Here is a 21,659-nt window from a genome sequence, read left to right on the forward strand (position 1 = left end):
AAATTTACCCGATTAAGATACCGCCAGAAGCCTGCTACAGTTAGAACACAATTTCCAACTTGCTCGTGAGAAAGCCAATACCGGTTCCTCTACTGGAGAAGCTAATGTTGCTGCAGATCATCGTCAACAACCTCGGACCAGTCGTGGTCCGCCACCCTCTTGACAGAATCATAGTCGCTCAAACCCTCGGGGTGCCACCCGGCCAAACCAAAACCCGCAGTCCTCAAGCAAAAAATTTCGCACATCGGATCCTTCTTATGGCTCGTCAACAGCCCCACCATGGTGGACCATGATGCCTCCACCATGTCCTTACCCTACTCAACAGGGTTGGACCTACCCTTGGTTCCCTCAACCACGTCAACAACCCTCACATCGCAGTCCATCCAATTGATCCTTTGAACCGTCTCACTGAACCACTGATTTCCATCAATCTCACGTTGTTGGGTCGTTCAATGCACTCGAACCTACTGATATTGGTACAACATTTCAAACTTTAACAATGGACCCACCGGATGACTCTCAATGGTACATGGACACGGGTACATCGTATCACCTTACAAGTGACTCAGGTATTCTCAATCAATTCTCTACTCATAGTCATATTAAATCTATATTTATCGGGAATGGAAATCGTATTCCAATTATGGGCTCGGGTAAACATACCATGCTTACTACACCAGCAGCCCTTAACCTTGATAATGTTTTATACACTCCTGGCATTATCAAAAACCTTGTCTCTGTTCGACAATTTACCATTGATAATAATGTTTCTCTTGAGTTTGATCCTCATGGTTTTTCTGTGAAGGACCTTCGGAATGGGAAGATTCTTACCAGACACAATAGTACCGGAGCACTCTACCCGTTTACTACTCCAGCATCCTTGCATCCAACTTTTCTTTCAGTATCTTCTTCAGATTTATGGCATTTTCGTCTCGGACACCTATCTGGAAATATCATTGATTATTTACGTTCTAAGTCTATTATTTCATGTAATAAGAGTCCTAGTAGTACTCATTCTCTTTGTCATTCATGTCAAGTATCTAAACACAAGCGTTTGCCATTTTATGAATCTACATCTTCTACTTTATTGCCCTTTGATATTATACATTGTGACTTGTGGACATCTCCAATTCCTAGCAAAAGTAGATATAAATATTACATGGTATTAATTGAAAATTTCACACATTATGTATGGGTATATCCATTAAAACTCAAATCATAAACATTCTCCCGTTTCACTCAATTCCACTCTTTCGTCCAAACACAATTTCATACACAAATAAAAAGCTTCCAATGTGACATGAGTGGCAAATTCGATAATAATAACTTCAAAGATTTTGCTTCCACACACGGCCTTCTTTTTCGTTTTTCATGCCCACAAACATCACCACAAAATGGAAAAGTCGAACGTATGATTCTTCGGTTAAATGAAATTATTCTTATTCTTCTTGCTAACACCTCCTTACCACCCGACTTTTGGGTTGATGCCCTTCACTCCGCTACTTATCTTCACAACATCACCCCAACCAAACTTCTACACTACCAAACCCCCACCTCGATCATTTTTCATCGTAACCCATCCTATGACCACCTTCGGGTGTTTGGATGTGCTTGCTATCCTAACCTATTCGCCACCCGCGATCACAAATTCAGCCCTCGTTCCGTTCGGTGTGTCTTCCTCGGATACCCTGCCAACTATCGTGGCTATTGGTGTCTAGACCCCGCCTCCGGCAAAATCCATTTCTCTCTCCATGTCACATTTGATGAAAACGTGTTTCCCTTTTCCACCCCTAGTTCTCCTACCTCTCATGACTACCGTTTCCTCTCCGCCGACACTAAACTTCCTTCCATCATTCACCACTTTACACCATCGACCCCATCCCCGTCATTCCCACCATCCTCACCTCCATCGTCAACCCACTCCTCTCCCTCGGCTAGCTCCTCCTCCCCCACCAATCCGCCCACTACCACCCCACCCACATTGTAACACCCAAAGTCTGGAAGGCCAAGAAAGGAAAGATAACCCAAATTTTAAGGGACGACTCGGTGAGTACGAGCGGGATCCGGGTTGAGGAGTAAGTGACCGACTCGGTGAGTCGGCCAAGGAGACTCGGCGAGTCTGGTCTGTGCGAGGAAAACCCTAAATTCGGGACTTGGAGCCTATTTAAACATCTCATTCTCTCCCCTAGGGTTCCTTTACTGCCTCTTTCACCCAGAACATCGAACCCTAAGCCCCATTGTTGCCCATTCAAGCTTTCAAGCCATTTTTGGGTGATTTGAAGGAAGAAGAAGAAGTGGAATCATTGAAGCTTCAAGGATTGGCCTTAGATCTGAAGATTGGGGAAACTTTCTGAGTTATTGAAGGTATTAAGTCGTTTCCCTCCTTTAGATCTATTATGGTTGTGAGTTTTGGGGGCTTTTTAGCCATGGTTGGCTATCCATTTGAGTTAGAAGCCAGATTTGAAGTTGCTACTTCGGATCTAAGCATATTATGGTCTTGAGAAGCATAAAGTATCTGTCCTTGAGTTGATTATGGAGCCTCTTTGCCTTAAACCCTAGTTTATGGTGTATTTTGCCTAGATCTTCTTCTCTACACGTAAAGTTTGCAACTTTACGTAAGGAATAAGCTTGGGAAGGGTAGATCTACAGTTTGGAGTCCATGCATGACTCAAAAGTCCTCTGCATGTATGAAGATCTGAATGGACTTGGCGAGTCCTTTGAGTAGACTCGGCGAGTAGCATGAAGATTTGAAGGAACTCGACGAGCGGGATGAACAACTCGTCGAGTCGGATGAAGTTGGACAGGAACTCGGCGAGTTGGAAGAACAACTCGGCGATTCTGTTGAAGATTGCCTCGGACTCGGCGAGTCAAGTCGCGAAACCCCAAACCCTTCAAGTTGAGACTCGAATAAGTGAGTCGAGTGGAGACTCGGTGAGTTAGACAGGTCAGGACTCGGAAATCGGTAGACTCGGCGAGTTGAGTCGCGAATGGAAGGACTCTGAGCATATGAACTCGGCGAGTCAGTGGGCAGACTCGGCGAGTAGGGTTGACCAGGAAGGTAGGCCTTGACCAGGACCTTGTCATTGACCAGAGTTGACTTAGTTGACTTTCGGCGGATAGTTAGACTAAGTGTTGCATTGATATTGGTAGCTCGGGGAGCTAGTGGAGCAGGAGTTCAGAGAGTTGTCGGTCAGCAGCCAGAGGATTATCAGCAGAGTTCAGCAGTGCGAGGTGAGTCTCCTCACTGTTTATATGGGTCTAAGGCACCAATGTCGACCCATTTAGCATATGCATGAAAGACCAGGGGGCGGCTCCTGTCACACAGTATGTTATTATGTATGGTAGGAAGACCCGGGGGTTAGCCCTAGGCAATATGTATGAAAGACCAGGGGGCGGCTCCTGGCACATAGTATGTTATTATGTATGGTAGGAAGACCTGGGGGTTAGCCCTAGGCAATATGCATGTAAGACCAGGGGGCGGCTCCTGGCACACAGTATGTTATTATGGATAATAGGAAGACCCGTGGGTTAGCCCTAGGCAATATGTATGAAAGACTAGGAGGTGGCTCCTGGCGCATTGTATGCTATTATATAGGAAATACCAGGAGGTGGCTTCTGGCACACTGTATGCTGTTTAACTAAGTAGAGTAGTATGTACGGTTGTCTTTGTGATACTTGCATAAAAGACCAGGGGGTGGCCCTTGGCACATGTCTGTAAGACCAGGGGTGGCCCTTGGCACATGTCTATAAGACCAGGGGTGGCCCTTGGCTCTTGTCTGTAAGACCCAGGGAGTGGCCCAGGCTTGACCAGGAAGACCACGCGCGGCCCGTGGCATAATGGAAAGACTATGTTTGGCACATAGCACCTTCCTTGATTATGGATAAGTCGGTTATGTATGGTTCTTGGCTATGAATGGTTTGTATGGTATGTGGTATCTGGGGAACTCACTAAGCTTTATGCTTACGGTTTTCATTTTGGTTTCAGGTACTTCCGGTAGCGGAGGGGAGAGCTCGGGGTGATCGCATGGCACACACCATAGACTAGACAGCCTGGGAATGTTTTACTCTGATAATGAACATGTGTTTTGGGAATTAATATTTTGATTATGTTTTGGATTGACGATTTTGCTTTAAGTAATGTTTTATTAAAAGAAATTTTTAGTCTTGAATTTTGGGTCGTTACACACATCCTTTACCATTGTTCCTCCTACCTGTACACCTCCTCCTGACCCCTCTCACCCGATGACCACTCAATCTCGCCTTGGTGTTCTCAAGCCAACTCAGTGTCTCAACTTACACACCACCAATATATCTCAAATTCCTAAAAACCCTCACCAAGACCTACTCGACCATAACTGGAAAAATGCTATGAATGACGAATATAAAGCATTATGTGACAATTACACATGGGAATTGGGCCCGAGACCGCCTGATGCCCATATCATTCGATGCTTGTGGCTCTACCGCCATAAATTTCACTCTGATGACACTTTAGCCCGCTACAAAGCCCGACTAGTAGTTAATGGAAAGTCGTAACATGTTGGTGTTGATTGTGATGAGACGTTCAGTCCGGTTGTCAAGCCTACTACTATACGAACTGTCTTCACTCTTGCAGTTTCTCGTTCATGGTCGATTCATCAAATGGATGTTAAAAATGCTTTCTACATGGGGACTTGGCTGAAACTGTCTATATGCATCAACCGCCCGGTTTTGTTGATCGTACTCACCCTGATTTTGTGTGCAGATTAAGAAAATCATTGTATGGCCTTAAACAAGCCCCTCGTTCTTGGTACCATCGCTTTGCCATGTTCATTTCCTCTAAAGGTTTCCAAAGTGTAGCTTCAGATCAATCTTTGTTTGTGTACCGTCGCGGTAACAATATCGCTTACATGCAGCTCTACGTTGATGACATCGTTCTCACGGCTTCTAAATATACCTTCTTAAATTCCATCATCCACACGTTGTCAGCAGAATTCGCCATGACCAAGTTGGGTCGCCTACATCATTTTCTAGGTATACAGGTCATACACACAACTCGTGGTCTCTTTTTATCTCAGTCGCAGTATGTTAATACTATTCTCGAACGAGCTAATATGACAGACTGCAACGCAGTGGCCACACTCGTTGAAACCACCTCCAAACTTAATGCCACTGCCGGGAAGCCGTTGAAAAATGATACTCTTTATTGAAGCCTAGCGGGTGCACTTCAATATCTCACCTTCACACGCCCGGTCATTACATATGTTGTTCAACAAGTGTGCTTATTCATGCATGCTCCCAGAGAACCACATTTTAATTTTCTTAAACGGATTCTTCGGTACATTAAAGGAACATCAGATCATGGCTTGCATATTCTAAAGTCTCCCAACCTTCGTAATACTGCTTATTCAGATGCTGATTGGGGGGGGGGGGGTGCCTTGATACTCGTAGATCAACCTCGGGATACTGTGTATTTTTAGGAGACAATCTGGTCTCCTGGTCATCCAAGAGACAACCTATAGTCTCTAGATCAAGCGCGGATGCAGAATACAAAGGCGTGGCTAATGCTACTGCCGAAACAAGTTGGCTTCAAAATTTACTTCTTGAGCTTCATGTACCGGTTACTAAAGTAATGCTCGTTTATTGTGATAATATATTCGTTGTATACCTCTCTGATAATCCAGTACAACATCAACGAACCAAACATGTTCAGATTGATAATCATTTTGTTCATGATCTTGTCAAGATAGGACGTATTCATGTTATTCATGTGCTGACTGGTCACCAATACGCCGACATCTTCACTAAAGGTCTCCCAGGCCAACTGTTTCAACGTTTTCGGTCCAGTTTATGCATTCGTTCCCCTCTTGCTGCAACTACCGGGGAGTATTAGACCGTATGTATATATATATATATATATATATATATATATATATATATATATATATATATATATATATATATATATATATATATTTATCATTTATCATTTATTGTTGTATATCCTTTCCTATTTATCCTCTTGTATTTTAGGTAGTTTGTTGTGATGGTTCTGTATATATTCGGTCATTCATAGGTAATGAAGACAGATTGCATTTTGCAAACTATTAATTGTAACGTTTTTTTTTTCTGAAATATTTTGGCCATAGAGGGTATGCTTGAGTGCAAAAGGGGGCATGAGTGAGATGTAAGTAGTCAAAAGAATTTGTCCTTTTTAATTGGAGAGATGATTTTGGACCCTCTTTAATGAGATTAAACAAATATGCGTGATTATGCTCAAATGTTGTGACACCTGCTCAATCCTCACTATTCATGTTCCTTGGCTCTTAATTCACTATGTTTATGGAGCCAGGTTTATCGTGCCACGTACTAAATTAATCACTAGCTAACCCAAAAGTCCACTACAATAAATCAGTTAAGTTAATATATGGAACTGATACATGGAATTGTGAACTTAGTTGCGTGGAAAGTGTCCTAACAAATGTAAAGAATTGTACATTTGTATTTTGGAGAAACTTAAAACGAGTAAGCAGATTGGATAGATCTTAAACGTCCAAATAGATATTTGGTGTACTAATAAATGTTGGGGTAGATCTCAAGCGTCCTAAATCCTAATAGATCTCAAGCATAAAAATGTTTTTCGGATGAAATTTGTTTATATTTATTCATTATTATTTTTATATATTATGAGTATTAATTTTATAACTTTTCGTCAACACTAATTTTAGATAACTTCTATGCAATTTTATTATTGAAACTTCACACGTACCTTGAAAAAAATTAGATAATCGGTTGTACTAGTTTAGGTTTAAAATAATTTATAATAAAAATCAAATATGTTTGTGCATATTTGAGGTCTTTTATGTGAAACATTCTTCTACTCTCAGTGGAATAATGAGTATCGGTGTCTATCTTTTCCCTACCTCAGGTTTTTTAATTAGGGTATGTTAATATTGTCGTTTATTAGTATTACACAATAACATTCTTATTTTTCTAAAGTCTGGATTTTATTAGGATTAACGAAAAGCTAAAATCAATCGAAAAATGAAGATTACAAATGGATAAGCCAAAAAAAATTGTATTTATAATTAAGACTATAAATAATGAGATAAATTAATTTGAGATGGGATGGTTGTTTGATATCTCTACCGTTTATCCCCCGTCCCACTTCACCCACCCTTAGGCCTCAACTTGTGCCTATAAAACCTTCACCTCCCTGCCGCTATAAATAGAAACCCTACTCTCTATCTCTCCTCTTCGTCAGGAGTTGTGTACTTGAATTTCCCAAACACAATAAAACAATACCACAAATGTCCATTGAGATGACCAAGTACCATACTACTACTTTGAAAAGTGTGTATTTGTGAAAGTCATCCTCAATTAAAATCTTGCCTTTCACTCAAAGGAAGAGAGAGAAAGAAGTGTGTGTGTGTGTACACACATCGAAACTAGATACTTTTTCATCTCTTCTTCTTATTTGATCTTCATCAATCATCACGCTCATCGCTTACAAAAGAAATGGTGGCTTTTTCTCTCTTTCTTATCGTCTTTATATGCTTTTGACCAATCAGAAAACTGAAAGTTGACTGCTTTTGTCAAATTCGTCACTGATCTTATATAGGGTTTCTTGATTATGTGATGCAGGAAGTGGAACAAGAACTGGATACATGGGAAGGTTATGTGGATTGGAAGAACAAACCTGCTAAAAGAGGTCAACATGGTGGGATGCTTGCTGCCTTCTTTGTGTTAGGTAAAAGTCAAAATCAGAATCAAATTAACCCTTTTCACTCCATTAGTTTAATTCTCGATCAATTTTTTACATATTTGATATGGGTTTTTGTAATCTTGATGTGGGTCGATCATAGTTTTGATCGGTGATTGAAACTTTTCTTGCTTTTTTTTTAGTTGTGGAGGTGATGGAGAACTTGGCTTATTTAGCAAATGCAAGCAACTTGGTGTTGTACTTGACAGAACACATGCACTTTTCACCTTCAAAAGCAGCAAATAATGTCACAGATTTCATGGGAACTGCTTTTCTTCTTGCTCTTCTTGGTGGCTTCTTATCTGATGCTTTCTTCACAACTTACCACATCTACCTCATAAGTGCACTTGTTGAGTTCCTGGTAATTTTCCCTCTTCTCTCTCTCTCTCTCTCTCTCTTTATACTAATTGATTCTCACATGAAAATTGTGATTTGATTCATGACTATACAAATATTACAAGATATCTTTGTTCATCGGAAAATTAATTAACAAATATAATCATTCAGACATAACAAATAACAATCCCCTTTTAATGCTAATTAACACCTATAAATTTAGCATATATACCATCATTTTTGTTTTTAAAATTGACAAACGACTAATATTACCTTCATCTTTTTAATAAAGAACATATATCGTAGTTATCAGATGTCCAAGATTCTATTCGTTTACACAATTTACGCCTGCTTCACATTCTTTTCTAAATTTACAAAATAGAACCCTTTGATAACCAAAAGCACTGAATATTGGACTTACCACAATTCACGCCATGGAAAACTCAAGAAATCTTGAACATTAACTTTCTTAAATCTTGTTTGACCAAAAAACATTAACTAAATTCAAAGATTCCAAAAAACGATAATGGAAAATTTATAGAAAATAAAATGTCAAGTGGGAAGAACATGGGTTTGCTTTGAAACTTTTACTTTGCTTTTATTTATCTATATATATAATGTATATATTGAAAATTAAAGAAAAAATGAAAGAAAAAAAAAAAAAGAGGTTGCTTTAAAACAGCATAATTTCCTCATATATGTGGCAACTTTTGGTAGATCCGACAATTAAAATAATAGCCCGCTATATTTGATAAGTGGGAACATGTGAATCAAATCTGTTGTTGGCTCATTCCCTTGATCCTACGCTATGTTAGAAAATTAGTACAAACCTTTAATGCACTTGTTACATGTGTTACTCGCCACTTTAGCAATAAATGTGGATCTAGAAATCAATCAACATCTATATTATGGTCAAATTATTTCTATATACTTAATTTTTGTGTGTAAATGTGTTGTTTTTAATGTAAAATATCAATTAATAAAGTTTAATAATACTACTAGCTAGTCGTAATAAAATGTTGTTAATTAGTTATATAGTAAGTTAGGATTCTTATCTAAGTAAACTAGGTTATTTTTTTTATTTACACTCGGTTTATTATACTGGTTTGTTCACTCGATGGTTTTTCGGTTTTTTGAGATTATGAAGTGAGAAGTCCGCCTATGGTAATAGGCTAAGACGCCTTATTTATCAGTGGGTCATACATCGTATTATTCTACTACTATTGGTCAGTACCAAAGCAATTACAATGCCCCGATTCAAACTTGGATAGATGGGATACCATTTACATTCCCAACCATGGTCACATTGGTACCTCACTAGTCAATTAAGTGGTTAATTAAACTCATTTTATTATATAATATGCAAATTCAAATGTATACCATAGCTTTCTAGCATGAGAGGTTGGCCAGGGTTTGGTTTGTATGAGTTTAATCTTATAATTCAAGCATAATCTAAATTTATATGGACCAATATTAAAATAAAAAATACATTAGTACAAAGAATGAAATAAATGTATCTTTAAAAACTTAAAGTAAAATAGTAAATAGTATTTTAGAAGAAATGAATTAATTAGTTCATAACAGGCTCCCGTGCTTATCAATCAATTGATTTGACAAACATACGAATATTAACCGATTGGTTTTCCTTTCTGGCAAAAAACAACAATTAATAATTCAGTTCTAGTTAATAATCAATATTTTATTGCATAAAAATAAATTATAGTAATAGGAGTGTAAAGAATGTGATCATATTTTTTTCTGATAATTAGAATAGTGCAATCATACTATAATCATTGCATTCCGTACAATAAATGTTTGTCTTTATAATTTGAACATTCCACAATAATATATATATATATATATATATATATATATATATATATATATATATATATATATATATATATATATATATATATATATTCCCTTATTCATAGTTAAATCACACGGGTATAAATACTCACTTACTCACATTATGGGTGGTCTAGCTCTTGGATGAGACTGGTTTACAGAAATTGATGGACCTTAGACATGACATGTTGAGGCTTATTAGGTCTAGATCCAGTTTGATTCTCGATTCTTGGACATAAAATTGACCATTTAAATCGGATCGAACCGATTTGTTTTACACAAATTTGTGGATCTTGGTTCGGACCTGATGAGGCTTACCAGGTACAGGTCCATTTTCCAGCCCGGATGTCCAAATGCTCACCCCTAACTCACACAAGGGAGTACACAAAGCAATCGGGGGTAATTAGGCTAAAAAATTAACTTGTCAATTCAAATAGACATACTTTTTTCAAACTAAAATAATAAAATATACGTGCTAAGGCAAAACTGACGGATAGTTAGAAGTCGATAATTGATAATTAATTGTTGATAGTTGGAAATTTAAAGTTGTAGTTTTTATTTTGTAAAAGTGTTTGGAAAGTAGCTGTTAGATTTTAAATATATATAACTAAATAAAAAACCAAAAGCTAAAATATTCAAATACTAAAAACTCCAAAAGTTGTTTAAAGTAGTTTTTGAATTATAAGTTATTTAAAATAAAATCTAAAAACTCCTATAACAAAACCATAATAATAATGATAATTCCTATTTTAATAAAAGAATATTTTTAATATCTTTTTGACATGTGTCATCATATTATGCCTCCTAATTAATACATATTTTATTCTTTTTTTGTCATGTGTCACCCTATTAAACCTCTTAATTAATGCATGTCACTTGTCAAACTATTAATTCTCTATTTCAAATTTTAAAATTTTCACTTTAATTACAATAAATTAATAACAATGCATAAAATTAAAATAAAATTAATACAAATTATAAGGTGATATAATTGCACATATTTATTTAAATTAACGATTATAATTGATTAATAATTTTGTGTTCTAACTATTAAAATTTAATTAATTTTGTAGCCGTGGTTTCACGGGTTATAAACTAGTAATAATAATAATAATCTAAAAGTCTCACATGTATAACATCTGGTATGTAGAATACAAAATCCTAGAATACCATTTATTCGGATTTGATAATTTGACGTCAATTTCGGATACTATCAATTCTCCTTATACAAATTAGATAATACGTTTATTTCAGATCATAATTAGATGACATAGACAACTGTCATTATATAAATATAAACTCCATAATATAGTTGACTTTTATAAGTCTACCGAACCTAACAAACAAAGCATATAAAAAAAACTCACACATGGAACGTGACATGCTTTCTTTTCTTTATATAATTCAAATTTTTAAATCAAATAAACATTCAATACGCATAGTACAGAAATCATCAAAAGTCGGATAATAAAATTTTAATTAGTCAAAAACATTTTTATTTTTCTCTTTTGAAAATTGGTTAGTGAGTTTCCATGTCGGATTAGGATATGAGTGGGGTTGCACACACGTGTTTGGGTCCCAGTATTTATGTATCAAGACAACAGTGAATTCGATCACATTAATGTTTGTCTCTTCGACGGATAAAGAGAGTGAAACCACATGTTGCATCTACTCTTGTGACACGTAGTACCATAAAATATTGAGTATTCATTGTATTCATTCTCCACGTATCCAAATAAATACAATAGTTAGATATTTCGATAGAAATGTAAGTGTTCATATATACAACATCATTATCACTACAATACATATATGTGATAATTATTATAAGCCATGGACATGATGTTACACTTTAACAAAAAACAATTGTACCAAAAATAAAAGCTTCTAAATTTATGTACAACCAGATTTTTTTTTGTGGTTGTGTATTTAAACCTTTTATAAAAAAAATTAAAAAAAAAAAAAAACATAAATATTTGCAACATTAGAACAAAACTGAAGTTAAGTGATTTGAAAATGAAAATTATACTGACCTAGGTAGAAACATTTGTCAAACTTCTTTAGGGCATATTGATCCAAACATTGTAAACCAAATAACTCTGGTTTTGCAATTCAAAGTTTTTACAATATTGGAGTCAACAATTAAAAGTTAAGAAGTCAAATTTGTTTGAATGACTTTTTGGTAGAACAAGTTATCAAACTTAATTACTATTCACTATCTTTAACACTTCGGTTATATCATATTATGTGTCGGGTTTTATTTGCACTCTAACAAGTATTGTTGAATTTTTGTTATTTTGAACAGGGTCTTGTAATACTAACAATACAAGCTCGCTCATCATGGCTACAACCACCTAAGTGCCCTTCTAACCCAACAACTCCATGCCAAGAAGTCCATGGTGGTCAAGCCGCAATGTTGTTTTTAGGGCTTTATTTAGTGGCACTTGGTGTCGGTGGCATCAAAGGATCGTTACCTACACATGGTGCAGAACAATTTGATGAGGACAGTGTTAATGGAAGGAAACAGAGATCAACGTTTTTCAACTATTTTGTGTTTTGTCTCGCTATTGGTGCTCTAATCGCTGTTACTTTCGTTGTTTGGATCGAAGACAACAAAGGATGGGAATGGGGCTTTGGAATCTCTATGTTGACCATTTTTTTGTCGATCCCTGTCTTTTTAGCTGGTTCAAGCTTTTATCGTAACAAGGTTCCCCGTGGAAGCCCTATAACAACTATATTTAAGGTTATTCAATATTTTTATTTACCCAATATTTTTTTATATTAAAATTATTTATTATTAATAAAAAGATATATGTTTTATCAACCACCACATATCAACAAGTCTCTCAACAAACACAATTTTATGAACTTTCTCACACAGCCAACACAGTTTTGTGAGCTATCACACACCAACTTGTACTTTGACTTTGTCGATTGTTGCAAAATTAACCCTAGACTATTGTAATTTTTTAATTAACGATCTTGACATTTGTTGTGTTTGACCTTTGAACATCAGGTTCTAGTTGCATCGATGTTGAACACTTGCATTGTGAGGAACCCTAGTAACGCCATTGCGAGTATCTCTCCTCCGACATCAATTAACCATGGACAACAAACGATTAACCCCACAAAGCAATCGGAAGAACCAGAAGCTCCGTCGTCAAGCCTCAAGTTCCTCAACCGGGCGGCGATGAACAAACCGGCTTGCAGTTTCCTTCGATGCTCGATCCTTCAAGTTGAAGAGGTTAAAATTGTCCTCAAAGTCCTTCCAATCTTCGGTTGCACAATTATGCTCAACTGTTGCCTAGCTCAGCTCTCCACTTTCTCCGTCCAACAAGCGTCCACCATGAACACCAAGATCGGTAACCTAAAAGTTCCTCCGGCGTCCCTTCCGATTTTCCCGGTGGTGTTCATAATCTTACTAGCACCGGTTTACGATCACATCATAGTCCCATTCGCCCGGAAAACCACCAAATCGGAAATGGGGATTTCGCATTTACAACGAATTGGAGTCGGGCTACTCCTCTCAATTTTAGCCATGGCTGTAGCAGCTCTAGTTGAGATCAAACGCAAACGGATCGCCACAAAATCAGGCCTCGACACTCACGAACCACTACCGATTTCATTTTTATGGGTCGCATTTCAGTATTTGTTTCTGGGATCTGCAGACTTGTTCACGTTGGCCGGATTACTCGAGTTTTTCTTCACCGAAGCTCCGATATCTATGCGTTCTTTAGCCACATCGTTGTCGTTCGCGTCGTTAGCTATGGGGTACTACTTGAGTACAGTGATAGTGTCGGTTGTGAATAGCGCCACCGGGAGCTCCGGCCACCCTGGTTGGTTGTCCGGCGACAATTTGAACCATTACAATTTGGAGAGATTTTACTGGCTGATGACTGCGTTGAGTGCACTGAATTTCCTTCATTATTTGTTTTGGGCCCATCGTTATAAGTACAGATCTTTAGGGGTCCATAACTGAAATATAGAAAAGTTGAAGGTGTGTAGAAGAAACTTAGCCGAGCTAGTTTCAAGCTCATGACATACATTTTCAGCTTAGATTTGTATATAAGTGCCAACTGAGAGTGAGAGAACTTGAGGGGTTTCTGCGAGCGTATTATAAATGTTCATTTTACACCCTTCATCTTTTCCTATCCTTTAATTATCTTTAAATATCTTTTTTTCCATAAAAAGATAAATTTCCCGTGATCGATCATACGTTCTTAATACTTTTTCTTCTCGTTTTGTTGTTATTTGTCATATGGGTATCATATAAGCAACAATGTGGATTTATAACTTCTAAAGATTATGATACGATAAGAAATCGTACACTAAAATAAATAAACAGTATTATAGCATATAACGTAAACAAAGTTTTTTTAAAAATATATATATATAATGAAAAGAAAATATAGGATTTTATATTACATCTATTAAGCCAATTTCTTTACCTAAAATATGAAAACAAGTGTTTCGTACTTATTTTATAATAAAAAAATATGAACATATATTTAAGTACTTTAATTGAGATCGAGGTTTTAATTTCAAAAGGGGATGTAGCTCAGATGGTAGAGCGCTCGCTTAGCATGCGAGAGGTACGGGGATCGATACCCCGCATCTCCAAAATTTTTGAAATGTAGTTGCTTAATTCGGTTTTGTTTTTGTTTACTTGCATATGTATTTGGTTCACTATTCAGTTTGAAACTGAAATTAATGAAGTAGGTTTTAGTTTTCGACTTCATTATTTTTTCAATATTAGATTTAATTATTCCAACTAATAGATGTGCATCCTATTAAGTTATATTTTCTCTTTAAATAAAAATAATTTTGTTACTTGTTATTTTTTCTAATGTTTTAAAATGTAATAATAATAGCATATATGTTTCATTAATAGACTTTCATTCTAATTTTAAAATTATTAAATTAAAATTTCATTAGTTTTCTTTATTTATTTATCTAAATTATTTGTTTAAATTTATAAAAGAAAAAAACACTTTAATTTTAATAATTAAATATTTTTCTCACTTTTTTTTTATAAATTCAAACTTTTCAAATGTTTAGAATTTCATATTTTCTTTAAATAAACTCATATAATACATGAGTCTCACACCTACTAAAAAAATATATATCACTTATTAGCCGAACATATAAACATCTTTATATTTTGTATTTTATGATTATATACCAAGATTTATTGTATCTTTTTTGACAATCCAACGGTATAACATCTATTTTGTCTGAATCTGAGATTTTTTGGATGCACAAAGACCGTTTATTCAACTTTGTGTTGATTTGTATTAGTTGCAACAAAAGTTGTTGGAACCACACTTTTATCATAAGATAATCCACAACCTTTAATAAAGTTTATTATTTTGTCATATCGTTAAAAGTTATTCTTATAGATTTTCTAAATTACACATGTTTTTTTCCTAAACATTTAAAAGTTTATTCTCATTTACTTGAAAAGTTTTATAAAACACCTTTCTTTAATTTGCGTGTGTAGGCAAATAATGCTTTTGCACATTTTTTTAACCAAAGTACATGATTTACCTCTCAATCAAAAAAAAATCAAGTGAAGAAAACGAATTGGAATTGATTGATATATTTTTCCAAACAAATAAAAGATAAAACATATATTATGGATCAACTAAACCCTTTCATTAACTTAAAAGAAAAAATAATAAAATAATAAAATAATAAGCAAATAAGAAAAAGAAAGAAAGAGCCATAAAATAAGGTTTGATCTTACTAATGAGATCCCATAAATATTTTATTCCAAAAATAAAAAATAAAAACAAATATTTTTAAAAAATTAAGTGTAGATACTAATTCAAGATGAGCATGTATACATAATGAAAACTTCATATTAAGGAAGCTTATGTTTGTGTTTAGTTTTTATCAAAATATATATACCAAATAAAAATGATATAAAAATCAAATATTCTCTTACATTTTATTCCTACTTATCATCCTACTCGCCTATTGTTTTATAAAACACCCTTCTTTAATTTGTCGCATTAGGAAAATAAAGATTTTGCACATTTTTTTTAACCAAAGAACATGATTTACATCTCGATCAAAATTAAATCATGAGAAAAAAGAAAGGAATTAGAATTGATTGATATATTTCACGAAACAAATAAAAGATATAACATAAATCATGGATCAACTAAACCCTCTCATTAACTTCTTTTAAATTAAAAAGAATAAAAAATAAATACCATAAAATAAGGTTTGATCTTAATAACTATAATCCTATAAATATTTCATTCCAAAAATAATATATATATATATATATATATATATATATATATATATATATATATATATATATTGAACCGGTAAATATTATTAAAAGGACCACCGCCTAGCAAGTTACTAGACGGAGCCAGAAGAACAACAAAGATAGAAAGAGCATTACATCAAGTTCTATGGTCTCACAAATAACTCATTGGACATATACACCATTCAACCCACTTGTAGTTACAATTTGATCTCTTATGCTTTAGCCAAGTATGCACCAATGATTTAACGTCGTCAATAATCTTAAAGGGAGAGGTACACATGTTCTTAAACATCCAATCGCATCTCGATTTCCATATCAGCCATATCGCGTCATAGCATACACTGATGAGATTGTTTCTCCTTTTCACACATCTACCCCAGTTTTTTATGAAACTGGTGAGATCTCCAATAACGTGAAGCTGCGGTTGAGGAATTGTGCACCATTTGAACACCCACTCCCATATTGTAGCCGTCACAGGGCATCGAATCAGAATATGTGTAGTGTCTTCATCCTCCTGTAAGTATTGAGAACATCTAGCATCTACCCCTAGCACTCCTTTTCTTATTAGCACACTGTTGGACGGAATTCGACCGAGATTAGCTCTCTAGACGAAAGTTGTGACCTTGATTGGAACAACATGTATCCATGAAATAATCACTTCGTTAATCGCTGGTTCCAGGTTATCCAACTTTGATTTGAGAACATCTACGTGATAATCCCTATCATTTGTCATGGCACATTTCCATTTATCTGTCCCTTTTGTCGACTGGAAATCACCTATGACAGTTAAAAACATATGAAGACTGTGTATCAGTTCATCGGATGAAGGGACAATCTCCAATCCCACGTTTGGCCTGCCATCTGTATCCTCTCCTTAATTGTACATGCCTTTTGTCTCTCCAGTTGGAACAGTTCTAGGAATCTATTTTTTAGGGGCTCCCTATCACACCATGCATCCATCCAAAAAAGAGTGTCATCACCTTCATTCACTTGTTTCTATAAAATATGTTGAAAGTTGATTCCAGCCTTTTGTAATTCTTGAATTACCCCTGCTATATTATTCCATACACCTAGGATAATTTTCTTTGATAGTCGCTCAAGGTTTACTGTTTAGGCTGTGAATACCCACGATTAGTCGATTACTCTTCTTCATAATGTTGATTTGTTAGTATTCAAGCCCCACCACCATTTGGCATCTAACTATCAACACTAGGTTAAAGGCACGAAGAGAACCTAATCCCCAACCCCTTTTCTCCTTTGGTGCTACGACTTTCTCCCATTATATTTTATGATTGTTATCACCTCCGCCCCATAGGAATTGTCTTCAAATTTTTTCAAGAATTTCTATGACTCCCACTGGTGCCACAAAAATTGATAGGAAATAGGATGAAAGGCTACCGAGAACAGCCTTAACAAGGGTTAATATGCCCCCAAATGAGAGTGTTTTAGCTTTCCATGGAGAAAGTTTAGCATAAAATCGGTCAATTATAGGTTTTCAATGCTTCTTTAACTTCATGTTCGCACCCACAGATACTCCAGATACTCCAAGATACGTGAAGGGTAATGAACTAGGTTCACATCCTAATGGCACAGCCTTGACACCAATGCCAAACTCCAATGCCAAACACCCTTGACTTGTTGAAGTTGACTTTCAAACCGAATGACACTTGAAAACACCTCAATACATACAAGTGTAGTTACTAATTGACGATGAGCACGTGTGCATAATGAAAACTTCATCTTAAGAAAGTCTATGTTTGATTTAATTTTTATCAAAATATATATACCAGTATTTTCCACTTATTTTCCTTCTCACTAAATGATCTTATAGCTACAACTTTTTAATATTTGACATTGTATAATCTGATGGACTTCAAAATGCTCTTTAATTATATCATACATTAGATTAAAGTCAAAAAGTAAATAAAAATATAAACAACAAATGCAATTAAAGGAGATAAATTGAAAATGTCATTAAGAATAAGATGCCGGTATTATATGTAATATGAACTGTTTTATTATCAACTTCTCACTTCAAAAAAAAGCATCAAAAATCCAAACACCCCCTAAATGCAACTGTGACAACAGCTTCACCTTGGAAATCGAACCATAAATATATCAACCATAGTTTCACAATAAGTTCCAAAAAGACATTCTGCAAGTTTTCAGCTACTTCTATATTATACATCAATTTCACAAATCCTCCAAAAACCACTTTTATGTCACGAATCAGAAGTTGTGGCAATCATCCCTGAGCTCCTCACTGCAACTTTCACAGCACCCACCACACTAAGTTGCCTGATCTCCGGGCGTAGATTCTTGTTTTCATGGCTTCCACAGTTCAAATCCATCTGAACCTCCACAAAATATGCTATCTGTCACCGATTAAAGTACTACATCTTAAGTCATACCACAATATAAAATCATAAATAACACTTAGCCCCCTTTTGCTACACTAGACACAACAGTACATGACATGACATGACAGGTTGTACTACATTGGACTAGGACTGACACTAATGTCGGTGGGACAGAACTGTAACTTCTTGTCCCACCCAAAAAGGTAAAAATATATCAGAATGGGTTATACTGCATTTGGCATGCACTAGACTGGGACTAGAACTGTTAGCAACAGTGTGTACTGCTTTTGGCATGCACTGGACTGAGACTAGTGGGACAAGAACTGTAATTTCTTGTCCCGCCCAAAATGATAAGAACAAGTAACGCGCATTTGAAAACTATTACCTTGCCCGAGGCATTCCGTACGGGAGACATGTGCAAAAAGTTCCAAAATGGGCTCCCGTTTTTTCTGAAAAATATCATCAATAATCAAAAACTATAATAATTATTCGCCATAAAATTTTAAATTATCAATAATAGATGCAAACCTGTAATTTAGGATGCATACAGTACAGGCTTTTCCTGTTTGAATGCTATTTGTAATCTGCATATGATCATAGAATAACCATTTTGGTTTTGAATTCAAAAAGCATATGATCAAACCCTATAAAAAGTAAATCAAAATTTTGACAAAATGGTTTTGAATTCAAAAACCTGTAAATGAGTTGAGACATCCGTTTCCTTCCCGCTTAAAAATCTGCAATTTCGCCCCAATACTTCATGTCTACCATATCCTAATAACAATAATAATATCATTTAAAACTAGAAAACGGATCGAAAATCTCACCATGGATTGATATTCTTACAAAAAATTTGACCAAAACAATGAAGGGGGTAAATTTGACTATTTTGACCCTAAATAAGTCAAATTTTCACGTACCTGTTAGTTCTAGGAAGGAGTCACTCGCGTACACGATTGGGAAATCGGATTTATGTGGATCCGTCCTAAAAGGGGACAATATTTTGTGTAAAATAAGAGTTGGAAATGTTTGTAGGTGTTTAGATATGTGAAATAAAATCGAGGAGATTGAAATAACTCACAAGACAAAGCTTTGTTTTATTCTACCAAGAGATATATTTAAGGATGCCCCAACAAGGCTCATGTTACTCGGGCAGCATCTTTTATCAGAAACCAATCTGCCCGTTGACTCACTGTAATGTGTTAGCATGGAAACTATGTTGCTAATTGCAGTGTTGACTCGTCTTTTTTCCAAATCACTCACCTTGCACGCAGTGTCATGTAATTCTGTATGAAAAAAGTAGAAATCTGTTTAGTCATTCTTTCATTTTGGCATCAAATATAGTACATAAAAGTTAAAAGTTTGGTTTTTTTTTGTTTTTTACCTGTATCATCGGTTAAAATTTGATCCAAATTTGAAATGCGACCCAATTCGGCCACCGTATCAGAACACACCTCCCTCCTACAAAACCCAAGAACGGTATCACGAAAACCCGACCCATTTTCACACAAATTCATCTCGATTCTTGAAAATTCACTCCCGGATCTTCTTGGTTTAGGCATAATTGGGACTTGAACACCGACAAAATGGATCACTCTTCCATCTTCCTTGCTGAAAACAGGAAACATGTGGAACAAAATCCAAAAGGGTGTCCCATTTTTATGGTAATTTAATAAACTAACTTGTATACTTCTTTCTTCTCTAATGGCTTCCCTTATCTCCATTACTGATCTCCTATTAGTCCTACTCCCTTGAAACATCCTTCCGTTCTTTCCAATCACCTCGTCTCTTGAATACCCAGACATTTTCAAGAACTCCCTTGATGCAAAAACAATCGGGTGACCCGAAATTAACGGGTCGGTTATGGTGAAACTATGGGGTAGTTCGTCAAGAGCTTCTCGGACCCAAATTGAGTACCGATTATTGATGGATTGTTCGATTGAAGTACCCATTGGTTGTTGCTCCATGAATATTGAAACTTTGCTTGATTTTCAAACTCGATTTCGCTTAATACAAAGATTAATCCCAATCCCATGTGGTAAAGTTGGAGAATTTTTGGGCTTTTTCAGCTTTCAATGGATTAAACAACTAAAACCCCAAACAAGAGAAAGGGAAAGAAAGCAAAAAAAGATACTATCTTTACAGCATACAAACTTTATACCTACAAAACGCCATAATTTCAAAGTTCGTGAGTGAGAAAGATGGAGAATTTTGTTATTGGTTTTGAAGAAAATGAAAAGACACAGCAAAACTATAGGTTTTCATAACATAAAGATTGAAGAATTTAAGGGGCCCATAAATATGCAGTTGTGAAGTAATTGAGTGGAGAAAAACCTCTTTTGTGAAAATATCTATGAAGTTGTTCAAGGCTACGAGATACCCATCTGATGCATGAACAGTGGAAGAGGGAATAACTCAAAGTTTGTGGAGAGGAGAGAGGGGAAGGCCACGGCGAAGGTGAATCACGAAAAAAAGAAAATAATAGAAAATGGAAAATGAGAGGGGCTTCTAAAAGATTAGAACGAACCAAATATGGGTTATAGTTTATGTAATAATGGAAATTTATAGAATCAGATGTTATCCAACCACGTCGGATTAGTTTACAAGTCAAAATATACAAATATTAGTTTGAAGTAATTAAATACTTTGATTTAATTTTGTTATCAAGAAAAATAAATACCTACTTCTATTAATCATCTTTATCGATATTCTAATAAATGAATAGTTTTAATTTTATTTTTTTTTTTGTCAAATGTCACTCTAATATAATTCATCATTAATATTATGTCATGCATCATGTAAATATATCAGGCAACTCATTACAAAATTCAAATTTACATTTTTTTATGTTAAATTTGAAGTTATAATAACTTTAAAAATTAATATATCTCTTAATTAATAACTTATTTAAAATGATTTATTTAAAAAATAATTGATTAATAATTATAAATTTTTATTATGAAAATTTAATTAATTTTATAACACGTGGTTCCCACGGGTTATAAACTAGTTTTACAATAAATAACTAAAAAAATTGTCAAATTTTCAAAATAACCCTTTGAATATGACATCTAAGAAAGTTTGTATT

General features: G+C 35.2%; 2 protein-coding genes and 1 non-coding gene across 4 annotated transcripts; 2 read left to right on the forward strand and 1 right to left on the reverse strand.

The window, feature by feature from the left end:
- The first annotated feature begins 7,208 nt into the window (after positions 1-7,208).
- On the forward strand, positions 7,209-14,064 carry LOC145065622 (protein NRT1/ PTR FAMILY 4.6-like). 2 transcript variants are annotated; one of them, XM_079012650.1, is made up of 5 exons: positions 7,209-7,500; positions 7,624-7,729; positions 7,885-8,102; positions 12,234-12,671; positions 12,945-14,064. In XM_079012650.1, the coding sequence occupies exons 1-5, from the start codon at positions 7,498-7,500 to the stop codon at positions 13,905-13,907; spliced, it is 1,728 nt and encodes a 575-aa protein (XP_078868776.1). In that variant the 5' UTR covers positions 7,209-7,497; the 3' UTR covers positions 13,908-14,064. The 2 variants fall into 2 exon arrangements, with proteins under 2 accessions (XP_078868776.1, XP_078868775.1); XM_079012649.1 differs by lacking the exon at positions 7,209-7,500 and having other exon boundaries at positions 7,618-7,729.
- Positions 14,065-14,475: 411 nt separating this feature from the next.
- On the forward strand, positions 14,476-14,548 carry TRNAA-AGC (transfer RNA alanine (anticodon AGC)). The gene has a single exon. It is a non-coding gene; the product is annotated as a tRNA-Ala (tRNA).
- Positions 14,549-18,300: 3,752 nt separating this feature from the next.
- PLPB (PAS/LOV protein B) lies at positions 18,301-21,088 on the reverse strand. Its single transcript, XM_079016487.1, has 8 exons — positions 20,906-21,088; positions 19,956-20,732; positions 19,653-19,857; positions 19,492-19,556; positions 19,266-19,345; positions 19,100-19,155; positions 18,957-19,020; positions 18,301-18,586 (listed from the first exon to the last, which is right to left on the reverse strand). The coding sequence occupies exons 2-8, from the start codon at positions 20,536-20,538 to the stop codon at positions 18,434-18,436; spliced, it is 1,206 nt and encodes a 401-aa protein (XP_078872613.1). The 5' UTR covers positions 20,539-20,732; positions 20,906-21,088; the 3' UTR covers positions 18,301-18,433.
- Positions 21,089-21,659: the final 571 nt, after the last annotated feature.

The sequence above is a fragment of the Lactuca serriola genome, chromosome 8, assembly GCF_051521515.1.
Source record: "Lactuca serriola cultivar US96UC23 chromosome 8, Lser_US96UC23_V15, whole genome shotgun sequence".
Classification (NCBI taxonomy): Eukaryota; Viridiplantae; Streptophyta; class Magnoliopsida; order Asterales; family Asteraceae; genus Lactuca; species Lactuca serriola.

What these genes read in the sequence shown, in the direction of transcription:
- LOC145065622 (XM_079012649.1), top strand. Translation starts at nt 7,618, where the DNA reads ATGCAGGAAGTGGAACAAGAACTGGATACATGGGAAGGTTATGTGGAT. An exon ending in TGCTGCCTTCTTTGTGTTAG is followed by an intron (nt 7,730 to 7,884) that starts GTAAAAGTCAAA and finishes CTTTTTTTTTAG; the next exon opens with TTGTGGAGGTGATGGAGAAC. An exon ending in GTGCACTTGTTGAGTTCCTG is followed by an intron (nt 8,103 to 12,233) that starts GTAATTTTCCCT and finishes TATTTTGAACAG; the next exon opens with GGTCTTGTAATACTAACAAT.
- PLPB (XM_079016487.1), bottom strand. Translation starts at nt 20,538, where the DNA reads ATGGAGCAACAACCAATGGGTACTTCAATCGAACAATCCATCAATAAT. An exon ending in ATAAAACAAAGCTTTGTCTT is followed by an intron (nt 19,557 to 19,652) that starts GTGAGTTATTTC and finishes GTCCCCTTTTAG; the next exon opens with GACGGATCCACATAAATCCG. An exon ending in TACGGAATGCCTCGGGCAAG is followed by an intron (nt 18,587 to 18,956) that starts GTAATAGTTTTC and finishes AATCGGTGACAG; the next exon opens with ATAGCATATTTTGTGGAGGT.